At 45.6% G+C, this 14782-nt stretch overlaps 1 protein-coding gene and 1 long non-coding RNA gene across 2 annotated transcripts in view; both read right to left on the reverse strand.

Annotated features, from left to right (window-relative positions):
• Positions 1–6: 6 nt before the first annotated feature.
• Positions 7–9401, reverse strand: LOC106814499. The gene is made up of 5 exons (XR_001394621.1): positions 9204–9401; positions 4445–4597; positions 3963–4029; positions 1053–1125; positions 7–451 (listed from the first exon to the last, which is right to left on the reverse strand). It is a non-coding gene; the product is annotated as an uncharacterized LOC106814499 (long non-coding RNA).
• A 2510-nt stretch (positions 9402–11911) lies between these two features.
• Positions 11912–14782, reverse strand: part of LOC106814496 (sodium leak channel non-selective protein-like) — a gene marked incomplete at its 5' end in the record, with an annotated part of 38360 nt that continues 35489 nt past the window's right edge. The window contains 4 exon segments of the mRNA XM_014818808.1: positions 11912–12035; positions 13499–13597; positions 14270–14425; positions 14565–14624. Coding sequence (XP_014674294.1) covers positions 11985–12035; positions 13499–13597; positions 14270–14425; positions 14565–14624 — 366 coding nt within the window.

Raw genomic sequence — 14782 nt, forward strand, 5'->3', positions numbered from 1 at the left:
CAGAAAGAGTTAGCTAAGACTCTGTGTTGTTTAGGGCAGGCAGAGATGCATACGCTCGGTGAAATCGCGATACGGGATTGGGTTCGTTCAGCGACGCACACCTACTGCCGACAGTGACGACCGAACGCCACCATATTGAACACTCGCCTCGCGCGAGTCCTCCATTCAAAAGACGATGCGCCACGAATCAAGACGCGCGCGAGGCATCGTCATGGCGAATTCGCGCAGTCGCGGTACCGTATACGCGCGTACAAAAATAATCATCAAAAATTAAATACTCTTTCCCTACATATCGTTACTATCGAGACGTGATGGTAGCGGCGACACATCGTTCCGGCAAAATCATTTACAACGCTCACAGAGGGGTCCACCATTTTCTCACAAGCGATTACAGCTGCATAGGTTTGTGCCACTGGGATGTAGTAGTTGATCTGTTCACCTCAATGCAAGCCTGTAAAAGACGGCAACAGCTTTGTTAGCAATGCTCCTCCTAAATGATTGAACGACAGTGTTTTCCTGAATCACAAAATATTAATCGCAATGTCTAGATGGCGAACGAGTAAAGCTATGTCTCCACACACACGGCACGGCACGACACAACAAAACGCAGCGCCGTTGTGCTAAAAAAAAATACATTGTGATTTCTCGCGTATTGTGTCTGAGCGCATTGTGTTCACTCTGGTTCAGTGATCAGAAATTATGCATGTGCTTGTTGTCCATTGGCTGATGGTGGCGTGAGCAGAACACGTGATAAAAAACAATCGCGCTGATTGGTTCAATTGTCTTTTGCTGCACACGGCATCTGGAAAAAGTCAAACTCATTTGACTTTGGTCGTCGCCGTGAAACGGGGCTGGCGCCGTGCCATGTCAGTGGAGACTGCGCCTTAAGATATAATAGATTAAAACTTTGCCGGTAGGGGTGAACGGCGCCGTTTCCGTGGCGTTCCGTGCCGCGCCGCGTGTGTGGAGACGTTTTTACGAAAGTATTCAGTTGCTATAATCTTGCACTCAAATATTGAAATCCTAACAAATAAAAATGAGACACCTCTTACTTTAGCTGCTTGTATTGCTTTTTGCCATAGTTGGTCTCAGGCGGTTCGCACTCGAATGATGCTAACGCGAGCGCTGGAAATAAAAACACATGTTAACAATATTCATTGCACTACATTAGTCAAGCTTGGTGTAAATCAGATAGAATCGAGTCAAAAGTCAGTAGAACCAGCAGTTTTTGGAGCGGTGCGATACAAAACATGGCGCCGTTACAGAGGGAGAGAGAGAGAGAGAAAGAGAGAGAGAGAAAGAGAGAGAGAGAGAGAGAGAAAGAGAGAGAGAGAAAGAGAGAGAGAGAAAGAAGAGGCCCCCCCCACCCGCCCCAGCAGAGGAGACCGACTCACACGAGACGCCGCACCCGAGCAGCCTATCGCCGCCCCAACCAGACCCCCCCACGACCCGCCCGCCCACCGCCACACACGCGTGAGACGAGGCACGAGAGCCACTATCGAACCTCACCGCCGCCCACGCAGCTTACATCCGCTCGCGCCTGGGTCTTGACCTACGAGCTGACCGGAGGGACCATTTGCTGAAACCCGAGGCAGTGAGTGATTGATGGTTGGTGTCGAGGCCTGCTCGGAGACGCTGCACACACACGCACACGCATTCGCTCGAGCCCTGTGACGTCGGAAGTGCTACCAGTACTCCGCTGTAAACCGCTGTGAACAGTCTCGCTGGAGCCCTCTACCCGACCAAGCCCTCGAATTGAAGGGTTAGTATGCACCTGCGGTGTGAGAGATTAGTCGAGAGCGCATTCATCAGTACGAAAGAAAGGACTAAGAATAATGAATTGGAAAGAGAGGAAACTTGTCAAAAGGTAATGTCACTAATACCTATGAGCGAGTGCGAGTGAAACAATGATAGCTGCTACGTGATATGTACTGTAGAGAATAGAGCTGCGAAGATCTATGTTTGTCTGACCGTGAGAAAAACGCCCAACCGCACTACGCTATGAGAGTACCTGGTCTGATAAGCAGTCGCGATGTCACGAGAGAGAGAGAAAGCGGATCACAGAGAAAGCAGAGAGCGTCGAGAGAGAGAGAAGAGAGAGGGACGAGAGAGAGAGAGAGAGCACGAGAGCGTTGCCGAGATCGAGAGAGAGGCGACGTGAAAGTCCCGTGACGAGAGAGCAGTCCAGTAGGATGAGCAGGATTAGTGTATTGTAGCAGAGCAAGCGAGGCTGAGAGGAGACATGTCGTGTACTGGTGCGATGTCTCGACAGTGACGTTACCGTCTGTGTACCGCTCGAGAGAACGAGAGAGAGAGAGAGAGAGAGAGCAGAAGACGATGGACGAACGTAGAGAGAGAAACGAGAGAGAGAGAAGCGCGAGAGAGAGAGAGAGACGAGAGAGAGAGCAGAGAGAGAGAAGAGAGAGACGAGCGCCGAGAAGAGAGAGAAGAGAGAGAGAGACGAGAGAGAGAGAGAGAGCATGAGAGAGTGAGAGTGACTTGAGTAGAGAGACGAGACGAGTAAGAGCTAATCTATCTATGCTACTCTATCACGTACTTGAATCGGAGAATGAACGAGAGAGAGAGAGGAGGCAGAGAGAGCCTAGCAGAGACAGAGAGCCAGAGCGCAGAGAGAGAGAGCAGAGCAGAGGAACGAGCAACCTGAGAAGAGATAGAGCTAAGCAGATGATAAGCAGCAGAGAGAAAAGAAGACGCCAGAGACGTTCACGTACACTCCTAAGAGGATGGATAATCTTAGATATTCTAGTCTATTATCTAAATCTATCTATGATATCTACTCTTCCTACATACTCGCTCATTTTTTCTTACCAATGAACTAAACTTACTAGCTTCCTATTCTAGTTATCTGATCGTAGAATCTTCTATCTGGTCTATAATGACTGAATCCGCTATCGCGGCCCCGCTTCTGAAAGCACTCGAAACAAGGAGAACACGACTCTATCAGATTGGATTAACATGACTATCTACTAGCCGCTGTGTTCCCTAGTTGGCGCACGTTATGACGCTCTATCCTNCTCTCTCTCTCTCTCTCTCTCTCTTCTCTCTCTCTCTCTCTCTCTCTCTCTCTCTCTCTCTCTCTCTCTCTCTCTCTCTCTCTCTCTCTCTCTCTCTCTCTCTCTCTCTCTCTCTCTCTCTCTCTCTCTCTCTCTCTCTCTCTCTCTCTCTCTCTCTCTCTCTCTCTGTCTCTTTGGAGGAGAGAGGGAGAGACAGGGGAGGAATGGAGGTAGTATATATATATATATAAATATATTGCTGTAATAGCGATGTGCGCTAAAACAATGTGCAATCTCTTCACTGTCAATCTTTGCTGATAACTAGACTTTTGCGCCAACCAATTTTGTGGCCCAATACATATATAGGTATATATGCTATACTGAATCATCTGTAATCTCGGCCAGTGAATTCTTCTCTCACCTCTATCCGCTTCCAATTCATGACTTCGCCGATCTGCTTGGCAAGCTGCCAGAACTTCTCGAAGTTGACGTGACCGTTAGGGAGCTTGTTTGCGCAGCCCTCGTTCAGATAGTAAATGTCCTTCAGGAGTAGACTGAAGAACGGAATGATAATCTGAAATTCAAAGAACAGACGCGATGTGTAAAGATACCGCCATCGAGATAGAGAAGAGGGAGGAACAATCTCTTCATTGTAAATCTTTGCTGATAATTAGACGTTTGGGCCAACCAATGACATTACATAATAACCACAATGCTCTATCCATTTACTGTATATGGCTATTAGATATGAAAAGTTTCTTTTTTCAATCACTCTATTTCCCCACCAGGGGTCCTCGACTCTGTAAGGGTGAGGTCAAGTGCGGGAAACAGCGTCCTATTCCAGAAGCGGCCGGAGATCATAGACTGTCTCATCACAAAGCCAGTGTTTTCTGAAAACGGTGAGTCTCTCTCTCTCTCTCNGAGAGAGAGAGAGAAAGAGAGACTCACCGTTTTCAGAAAACACTGGTGTCGTGATGAGATAGTCTATGATCTCCGGCCGCGTCTGGAATGGGCACTGAAACAAGAGAACAGCTCAGATTAGACAAAGACGCTGTTTCCCGCACTTCACCTCACAGAGTCGAGGACCCCTGGTGGGGAAATAGAGTGATCGAAACAAGAAACTTTTCATATCTAATAGCCATATACAATAACTGGATAGAGCATTGTGGTTATTATATAATGTCATTGGTTAGCGCAAACGTCTAATTATCAGCAAAGATTTACAATGAAGAGATTGTACATATATATATAAATATATTGCTGTAATAGCGATGTGCGCTGAAACAATGTGCAATCTCTTCACTGTCAATCTTTGCTGATAATTAGACTTTTACGCCAACCAATTGGATGGCCCAATACATATATATATATATAGGTATATATGCTACACTGAATCATCTGTAATCTCAGCCAGTGAATTCTTCTCTCACCTCTATCCCCTTCTAATTCATGACTTCGCCGATCTGCTTGGCAAGCTGCCAGAAATTCTCAAAGTTGACGTAACCGTTAGAGAGTTTGTTTGCGCAGCCCTCGTTCAGATAGTAAATGTCCTTCAAGAGTAGACTGAAGAACGGAATGATAATCTGAAATGCAGAAAAAAAAGAAAAATCAGACGCGATGTGTAAAAGAACTGCCATCGAGATTTCTAGAGAAGAGGGAGGGGCAAATGAAGGCCGAGAAGGAGAGAAGCAGGAAATAGAATGGATAGAGAGACAGAAAGACACGAGAGACAGAGAGAGCAAGAGAGGAGAAGAGAGGAGCCGAGTGAGGAGAGGACGTGAGATGGTCGAGAGAGAAGAGGAGAGAGGAGAGCGGAGCGAGAGGAGAGCGAGAGTCGAGAGAGAGGAGAGAGAGGAGCAGATGCAGGGAGAGAGAGAGCGACGAGAGAGGTAGAGCGGAGAGAGCAGAGACGAGAGATGAAGGAAAGAGAAGAGAGAGAGAAGAAAGAGAGAAGGAGAGAGAGAGAGAGAGCGAGAGAGAGCGAGAGAGAGAGAGAGAGAGAGAAAAAGAGAGAAAGAGAGAGAGAGAAAGAAAAAGCGAGATAGAGAGAGAGAGAAAGCGAGATAGAGAGCGAGAGAGAGAGAGAAAGCGAGATAGAGAGAGAGAGAGAGAGAGAGAGAGAGAGAGAAAGCGAGATAGAGAAAAAGCGAGAGAGAAGAGAGAGAAAGCGAGATAGAGAGAGAGAAAGCGAGATAGAGAGAGAGAGAAAGAGCGTGAGAAAGAGCGTGAGAAAGAGCGTGAGAAAGAGAGAGAGAGAGAGAGAGAGACAGAGAGAGAGCATGAGAAAAGAGAGATAGAGCGAGTGAAAAAGAAAGAGAGAGAGAGAGAGAGCGAGAGAGAGATAGAGAGAGAGAGAGAGAGAGAGAGAGAGAGAGACAGCGAGTGTGAGAAAGAAAGAGAGAGAGAGAGCGAGAGAGAGAGAGAGAGAGAGAGAGAGAGAGAGAGAGAGAGAGAGAGAGAGTGAGAGAAAGTGAGTGTGTGTGTTGTAATGTTCTGAGCGACCTTTTCACTACAGCGACCTTTTTACATAAGCGACAATAAAGGTCAGAGGTTATCTGACGAGTGCTCCCGCCGTAACTGCACGCATTAGTCTTGACTGCCATGCGATTCCCGAAGTGGTGAAGATGAACAATGGCCCTCCTTTCAATAGTTGCTATTTCCGTGGGTTTGCTGGTTACCTTGAATTCAAACACAGGAGGATCACGCCGGAGTGGCCAGAGGCTAACAGCGAGGCAGAGCGGTTCATGAGGACGCTGAAGAAGAATCTGACCTCTGACCTCTGACGCTGAAGAAGAATCTGACCTCTGACCTCTGACGCTGAAGAAGAATCTTCATACCTCCGAGGCTCAGAGGAAACCGTGGAAGCAGCTTGGAGTTTCGTTTTGCCCTTCATTTTTTTGCAACAAGCCTTTTCTAATGTGCTATAATTCTAAGCCACGATCCTAAATTCTTGTTGCTTGTGAGCAGAAACATACTTAATCAAGCAGCTCCGTTAGTTTCACCATATACGAAGACCGGGTCGAGTTATGCAGCAGATCACCCTCCTTGATCTCCGAAGTGCTAGCAATGCACAAGTGAAGCCATACTGACACGGCTGCACTTAATGTCGAAACAATCTTTCACGACATTGTCAACAGCAGAAACTAGACATCAATAGCCAGATTGCAAAGAATCTCACACACTATAAGAATGTTGCAGGGGTTTACTTGTAAGTTTTAGGACAAGACAGTCATTGCTTTGAAGGCACATTTATGCCATCTAACATCAGCGTTTTAAATTTAAAGCAATAATTCACTGCGTGTTAATATTGTTTTATCACCTAATAGAAGCATACTAACACATGCCAGTATTGTTATATTTAAAGCAAACAAGTTCATGTCTGCTAAAAAAGTTCTTTGACTTCATATTAGCATATTTATACCAGCCAATACCTTTTTCATCATTTTATACAAGCATGTTGATGCCTGCCTATATTAAATTATTTCATACAAGCATGTTGATACCAGCCAATATTACATTACTTCATACAAGCATGTTGATACCAGCCAATATTACATTACTTCATACAGGCATATTGATGCCTGCCTATATTAAATTACTTCATACAAGCATGTTGATACCAGCCAATATTACATTACTTCATACAGGCATATTGATGCCAGCCAATATTACATTACTTCATACAGGCATATTGATGCCTGCCAATATTAAATTATTTTTTATTTAAATTATTATATTACAATTTCGTGCTCCTGCGAGGCGTGCTCACTGGTGCAATTTAGGGTTTAACGATGTGCGCAGAGTTACCACACCATCGCATCGTACGGATGTCAATATTGTAAATCGACGTGAGGTTAAAGTAGTTTACAACAGTTTTCTTATCATCTTGTGTGCTTCTATAGACTACGCGGACGACATTACACTTCTTTCAAATAGACAACAGGACATGCAACAAAACGCTAACACTCTAGCCACTATGCTTTAAATGTATGCCTTAAAATTAGTAAAGATAAGACGAAATTTTCCGTCTGAAAACCAAAAATACAATTCCTATTATTATAGAAGACACCACCAAATGGGTGGACAATTTTAAATACTCGGTAAAAGTCAAAATCAGCAAAGATGTGGAAACCCTCATCGACATTCAGGCAAGGCTAACCAAAGCCAGACAAGCTTTTGGAATACTGAATAAGATATGAAATGCCAAAGCTATGAAAACAGCAACAAAAATAAAATCTTTAAAAGCAATGTTTGAGTGTGCTTCTGTGTGAAGCGGAAAGCTGGAAGGCTACTAAAAAAATCACTCAAAAACTCGATGCCTTCCAAACAAAGTCATTACAAACAGATCCCCTAGAACGTTGGCCAGACAACATTACAAACAAACGACTCTACAAATGATTAATCACACACACAGAACCTTTGAGAAATATAATTAAAGAAGATGGACTTGGCTCGGTCATGCGCCCAGATGGAAGAAGGTGCCATAGTGAAAACGGCACTTAGACGGATGTCAGACGGGAGGAGAAGAAAGGGAAGACCCAAGGAGACGGAAAGAAGGACCATTGAGAAGGAGACGCAGATGTGTGAACTGTCATGCGACACACTGAGGCCAGTAGCCGCGGGCCAACGACGTTGGAGATCTCGTCATGCCTTATGTGCCATCTATGCACCTACGAAAAATAACTAAACTAACTAACAGTAATTATGTAAGATATTAGATGCATCCAAGGTATATTCGATTTTAAACCAATACTGTTAGGTAGTTTTCATAGAGATTAATTGAATTTGTTCGACAAGACATGTTCAAGTTTAAAAAAGAATTTGGAGATGAGAACATTTTTTGTATATTCCATAACATTTTTTACAGAAAATATGAATTATTTTAATATGACATATAAAGCAGAAGTATTTTTCATAGCTCATTTTTCTTTAAAAAGGAATTATGTATCATTTATGCTGATCTACTGGATAGATAACATATATACAGCAAAATGGGTTATCCACACTAGTAAAAAAACCACAGAACACCAATTACACACCTCACATCACCACGTCACACTACACCACATCACACCATGCCACGCCACGCCACACCACATCACACCCCTTCACACCACGTCACATCCCACCACACCACACCACACCACATCACATCACATCACACCACACCCCATCACACCATGTCACATCACATCACGCCACACCCCATCACATCACACCACACCACACCATATCACATCACGCCACACCACATCACACCACGTCACACCACATCACATCACATCACATCACATCACACCATACCATATCACACCACACCACACCACATCACATCACATCACACCACACCCCATCACACCACGTCACATCACATCACATCACACCACACCCCATCACACCATACCATATCACACCACACCACACCACATCACATCACATCACACCACACCCCATCACACCACGTCACATCACATCACGCCACACCCCATCACATCACACCATACCATATCACACCACACCACACCACACCATATCACATCACGCCACACCACATCACACCACGTCACATCACACCACATCACATCTCATCACATCACACCACATCACACCACACCCCATCACACCACATCACATCACGCCACATCACACCTCATCACACTACACCACACCACACCACACCCCATCACATCACACCACATCACACCACGTCACATCACAGCTCATCACACTACACCACACCACACCACATCACACCACGTCACATCACATCACGCCACCCCCCATCACATCACACCACACCACACCACACCATATCACATCACGCCACACCACATCACACCACGTCACATCACAGCTCATCACACCACACCACACCACACCACATCACACCACACCCCATCAGACGACACAATACTACACCATGCCACAACACACCACGCCACACAATACTCACACAAACACTAAATGTGTTGTACATATGCATGGTTACTGACGTATTGTCATACAATGATTAACAGAATAACTGAATGTATAGCAAATTAAGTTTAGTATCACATTTCATGGAATTATCAGTTTGATATTTTTATTTTGGAAATGGCAACCAGAAATATTAGACTGATGGGCCCGGTCAAGCATGCGGGGCAAATGCCCTTGACCTTGCTAGAAGGGAACATTGCTGATATGTTCTACCTGCATGAAGGAAGATCATGGCTGTATTCTTTCATGGCCTTCTGGAGCGTGAGTGTCATGTTCTACCTGCATGAAGGAAGATCATGGCTGTATTCTTTCATGGCCTTCTGGAGCGTGAGTGTCATGTTCTACCTGCATGAAGGAAGATCATGGCTGTATTCTTTCATGGCCTTCTGGAGCGTGAGTGTTCTATTGTTCCTGTAAAATAATAAAGATGAAAATGAACGTCCAGGGGACGAGTTATTTCAACATATAAGTGAACTCATAATTAGCGCTGTTTAAAAAGTAGTCGACTATTTAAGCATTGCTTGTTTAGCCTCTAGACTTGTTTGGGACGTGATCCTGCATTACAGGTGCCACATCTGTAATTATATTATATATCCAGTCTTCGGGTTTAGCCGGGTGACATTGCAAGCTCACTTGCCAGACAGACTACTGCATGCTTTAAAAACGCATTAAATATAATGAAACTGGCCATTAACTAAAGGTTGTAAATTTAAAATCAAGAAATATTAGAAACGAATGGCGCCAAGAAGTTGTCTGGGTTACACTTCTTTACCGATATTTTACAAATATTTCTGCAAAATATATCAGCCATTCCACCGTGACTCGTGTGACATTTCTACAAAAATCCAACTTTTAATGGTCTGGCCCGAGGGGGGGAGGGCACTCCATATATATATTGCATGGTAGGTAATATATATGTGCCACGGGAGAGACCCCCATTTTCAACCCTAAACTTCCGACACAGCAGGGTTCGAAATTAACGCTCGCACACTCGCAAAATGCGAGTGGATTTCCGAAATTGCGAGTAGAAAATATAAGCACTTGCATTTTTGTGCGATATAATCTGTTGTGATGACTATCATAATCCAACATCCCATATCCAGGCATTTTAAAAGTAACAAGTTGTCAACACAAGTCATAATGGAACTAGACCAACTAATTTCTGTAAAATTATAAACACGTACTGTCTACAAACTGAGTAAGGATTATAAACCTCGGCGAACGCTTTGTAGCCTGGTTTAATAAAGTCGTATCAACATTATATAACATTTATAAAGAAACTAAAAAGATAACATTTTTAATTGACGTGTTAGCATATTATACACTACAAAAATAATTATATTAAAAATGCGAGTGTTTCGGATTTTGCGAGTTGAAATTTGACCCACTCGCAAAAAATTGCGAGTGGTTTAAAAAGTTAAATTCTACCCCTGACACAGTGATTTCTCATTACAAGTTTCGCTCTCACCTCACACATGAAGAGAACGGTAAAGATGATTGAGACGCTAGCGAGAGTCATGCCTATGTCACTGCCCTCATCCGCCCACTGCAACAACAAATAACAATCGTGTCACAGAAACACTGACACAGGCGGTATATGCTAGTAGTTATTATATAGTTACTATTATGTAGTTATTATAATACTATAGTTAGTTATTAGAGTAATTCAGGCACCTTGTAAATGTTTGACTACATAATTTTGCGTGTGCGTGCGTGCGTGCGTGTGTGTGTGCGTGCGTCAAGAGCGAGTTACGCAGCAACATCATAATCTAATAACCCTCCACCCTCTCAATGAATCGCCACACTCACGTGGTAGCAGAGCAGGCTGCTGTTGGCTAGCACGAGGGGGGTAACACCACCCCCCGCCACCCGCCCCCCGCGCACACACTCACAGGGTAGCAGAGCAGGCTGCTGTTGGCTAGCACGAGGGGGTAACACCACCCCCCCGCCCCCCGCGCATACACACCTCCAACAGGTACAAGAGCAGCTGCCTGTGGCTAGCACGAGGAGGGTAAGCACCAAACCACCCCCCGCCCCCAGCCCCCGCCCCCCGGCATCCGACACGCACAGGGTAGCAGAGCTATAGGTCTGCTGTTGCGCTAGCTACGGACGGTGAACTAACACAACCCGCTCCGCCCTCACCCTGCGCACCTCGCTCACTCCGTCGCACGATCGTCAAAGAACCCGCCACACACTGCACAGGGTAACAGAAGCAGGCTGACGTAGCTAGCACGAGGGGGTAACACACCCCCCGCCCCCGCCCCGCCGCGCCACTACCGCCGCGAACAAGCACTCACAGGGAGTCTCAGGACTATCACACTGCTTGTTGCGGCAGCACGAAGGGGATAAACACCAACACCCGCCCCCCGCCCTCCCGCTCCACGACCCCGCACACACACTCCAGGCTAGCAGAGTAGGGCTTTCTCATCCTGCTGTTCGGCTAGCACTGCACGGGAGTAACAACTCACCTCCACCCTCTTATCTTTCTACCCCCTACGCCCCAACGCCGCACGACACTTCTACAGGGTAGACAAGTTACTGGCACGCTGTTGGCTAGCACGTAGGGGGGTAACACTCCGCCTCCTCTTTCTTTGGTCTTCTCGCCGCCCTTCACCCAGCCAATCTGTCTCTCTCTCTCTCTGGCTGTCTCTCTATCTCAATCTGTGGTCTCTCGTCCACCACCAGGTACATAGTCTCTATCAGATTCTCGCTGATGCCGATTGCTCTTGACTCTGCACTCACGGGTGCGTATACTAACCACCCAAGCTCGCCTCCCCCCCTCCCCTGCCCCATCCCCGCACCCTCCGCCACACACTGACAGGTGCGTACAGAGCAGTCACTACTTGTTGGCTAGAATCCGAGCGAATGCGCGACGAAAGCCGTTGTAAGTGAGATGTGGCTCACGCGTGACGTGCCGTAACATGAAGCACGGAACGCTGCGTTCTCCCGGCCGCGCGGCAGATGCAGGCGGCTGACGCGATCTCAGCCGGTTCTTCAAGTCTTGCCGATCCGCGGCTGAATCGAGACTGGTGAGCAGGCCGTGCCCTGCGAAATCAGACCATAAACGCTTAGTTCACACGGCTATATAAAGTGATTCAGTTAGATCCAAATAAGTTAAAAATAACTACACTGACGAATATTCGTCCGACTCTCCGATAGACTTCTCTGTCGAATCAAGTCTATCGGAGAGAGGACCGAACATTGCGTCCGTGTAAGTTTATTTTGTACTTAATTTATCTAACTGAAAATACAGCTTTATTAGCATGTTGAACTAATAGAGATTCCACGATGAAATTAGTTCAGCATATCAGATATACGGCTATTCACTAAACAGACTTGTGCAACACGGACAGTAAGTCACCAGACACAGATCTAGTAGCCAGATCAAAGCTGGTCAGTTCTTGTCACACTTAACACGTCCATATGATCAACCATTCGCTGCGCTGCAGACAATAATTTACGCATCCACTCCGCCAGAGGCTTGGCGGAGGTTATGTTTTTCACCGAGCGGTGTCTTTGCACTGCTTGGGTATTGTGTGTTACGCTCGATGCAAACCGTTCAGTCACTTCCCGCTAAGTGTAGCGCTGCTCGCGTCTGTAAACTTGACTCAAACTACACGCAAACCACAAGGCTAAGGGCAACCACAGCCTCCCCCACTCGTGCACGCTCGCACTAATGCCGGAATCCAATTAATTAATTTAATTAATTAATTAATTAATTTAATTTTCTTCACCACTTAAATTAATTAATTTAATTAATAAAAACAATTCACATTGAGAGACATTCAGACTGCCTTGGCGAGGTCTGTGCTCTCCGAGTGAGCTCTAATGTTAACATGAAACGTGTTTACGTTGCTACGTTCCCTGCCAGCAGGCGGTCAGATTGTAGACAGCAGCACAGTAAACCAGTGAAAATAGTAGTCAGTACACACAGATAGTAGCAGATAAAGCTGGTCAGTTGTCACTAACAGTCATAGGGTCAATGTCCCCCAGGGTACTATCGGAGGGTACCCTGAGTACGGTTCGATATATCGGAACGTACCCTGGTAACTATCTGATATGGTTAGGGTTAGGGTTAGGGTTAGGGAGTAGGCGTAGGCGTGTCCCTAGACTCGTTAGTGGAGTAGGCGAGGTACGGTCCGGCATATTAGATAGTACCAGGGTACGTTCCGATATATCGAACCGTACCCAGGGTACCCCCCAATAGTAGCCTGGGGGACATAGACCCTGGCAGCGTCACTAACAGTCATATGCCACACATCAACAACCACATCCCTGTCTGATGACAGTGGTTGTTACATGAAACCTATTACTATAAACAGGATATATATATAATATGAAGAGTCCATACTAGAGATCTCTATTATGGACTCTTGATAATATATATATATATATATACAGGAATCTATCAATAGTCTATTGATAGACTCCTGATATATATAGTAACGATGATAAACAATCATCGGCATACGTACGTCGTTGCATGATGGCCCGACTCGTGGACAAACCTTGTTCTCGCTGTAGTTTGCGATGACGACGCCGACGAACAGAGTAAGTCCGATCATGCAGCCAATGAAGACGAAGATGTGCACGTAGATCGCATGAACCTGTCACAGACACCAGATGTCAGCACCATCCACGTACTGTGTTACATTAATGCGCTAAAGTTATAAACTGGTCACGATTACAAACACGACAAAAATGATAATAAGCACACGTCTGAGAATACAAATAAATCGTATAGATTGATTATAATTATTTAATCAGTTAGCTTCGATTAGTTTAATAAATATAATGTATTATATAGTAGTATGAAATTAGACCAGACTCAATCAAGATAAACTGGTCTAATTTAAAAACACAAATTTACACAATTAAATCTTTTTGTGAGCAAAATCCAGACGAACAGGGTAAATCTATACGGTATTAGTAATTGGAAAGAGTGTAAACCATGTCCGACATGACAACAAAAAACCAGAAAAATACGAAAGCGACAGATCTAGAAAATCCGGACATGATAGAGCTCTAGTACTATAACCCATGTTGCCACAGGCAACCCTGTAGCAACAAGGGCTGTAGTCCCTGTTTAGGGCTGTATGCCATGTGGCAACCAGGGTTATAGCACTAGTGCTGAATATGCGACAGTGTGGATCGGGACAGTTACATGTATAAGTCTACAGTTGTTATATGGAAACACACACGTCCCACATCTCAGAATGACTTGCGCCGCGATAACCGCGATCACTCGTTCATTCTAAGATGGCGGGATTAAAACTCACGGGCCCGAGGCGCTGTATTATAACGTCTCTGATGTCAAGCCAGCCCTTGAAGGATAAAATTTCGAATAGCGCCAACATGGCACTTCCAAGCGTGTCAAAATTGAAGTTTTCTGGGTTAGCCCTGATCCAGGTGGCAGCACAGAAACAGAAACAATGCTAAGTGTTAGTCACGGGTGAGGTGTGACGCGGGACGCGAGCGTCGTCACGGCAACGCATGACACGACAATCCTTCTACGGAGAAAATCACTCTAAACACACGGCACATCCGGACACAGCACACATGGACACAGCACACCCTGACACAGCACACATGGACACAGCACACCTTGACACAGCACATCTGGACACAGCACACCTGGACACAGCACACCCCGACACGACACGTCATGTTGCAGAACACGGTTAACGGGGAACAAAGACCACGAAAAGTGTGACGTCACGCATGCGCGGTGTACACAGCTCACACGATGAACATGCGGCATCGTGTGTGTGTGGGTGGGGCGTGGTGGTGGG

This window comes from Priapulus caudatus, unplaced genomic scaffold, assembly GCF_000485595.1.
Source record: "Priapulus caudatus unplaced genomic scaffold, Priapulus_caudatus-5.0.1 Scaffold932, whole genome shotgun sequence".
In the NCBI taxonomy this organism is placed as follows: Eukaryota; Metazoa; Priapulida; class Priapulimorpha; order Priapulimorphida; family Priapulidae; genus Priapulus; species Priapulus caudatus.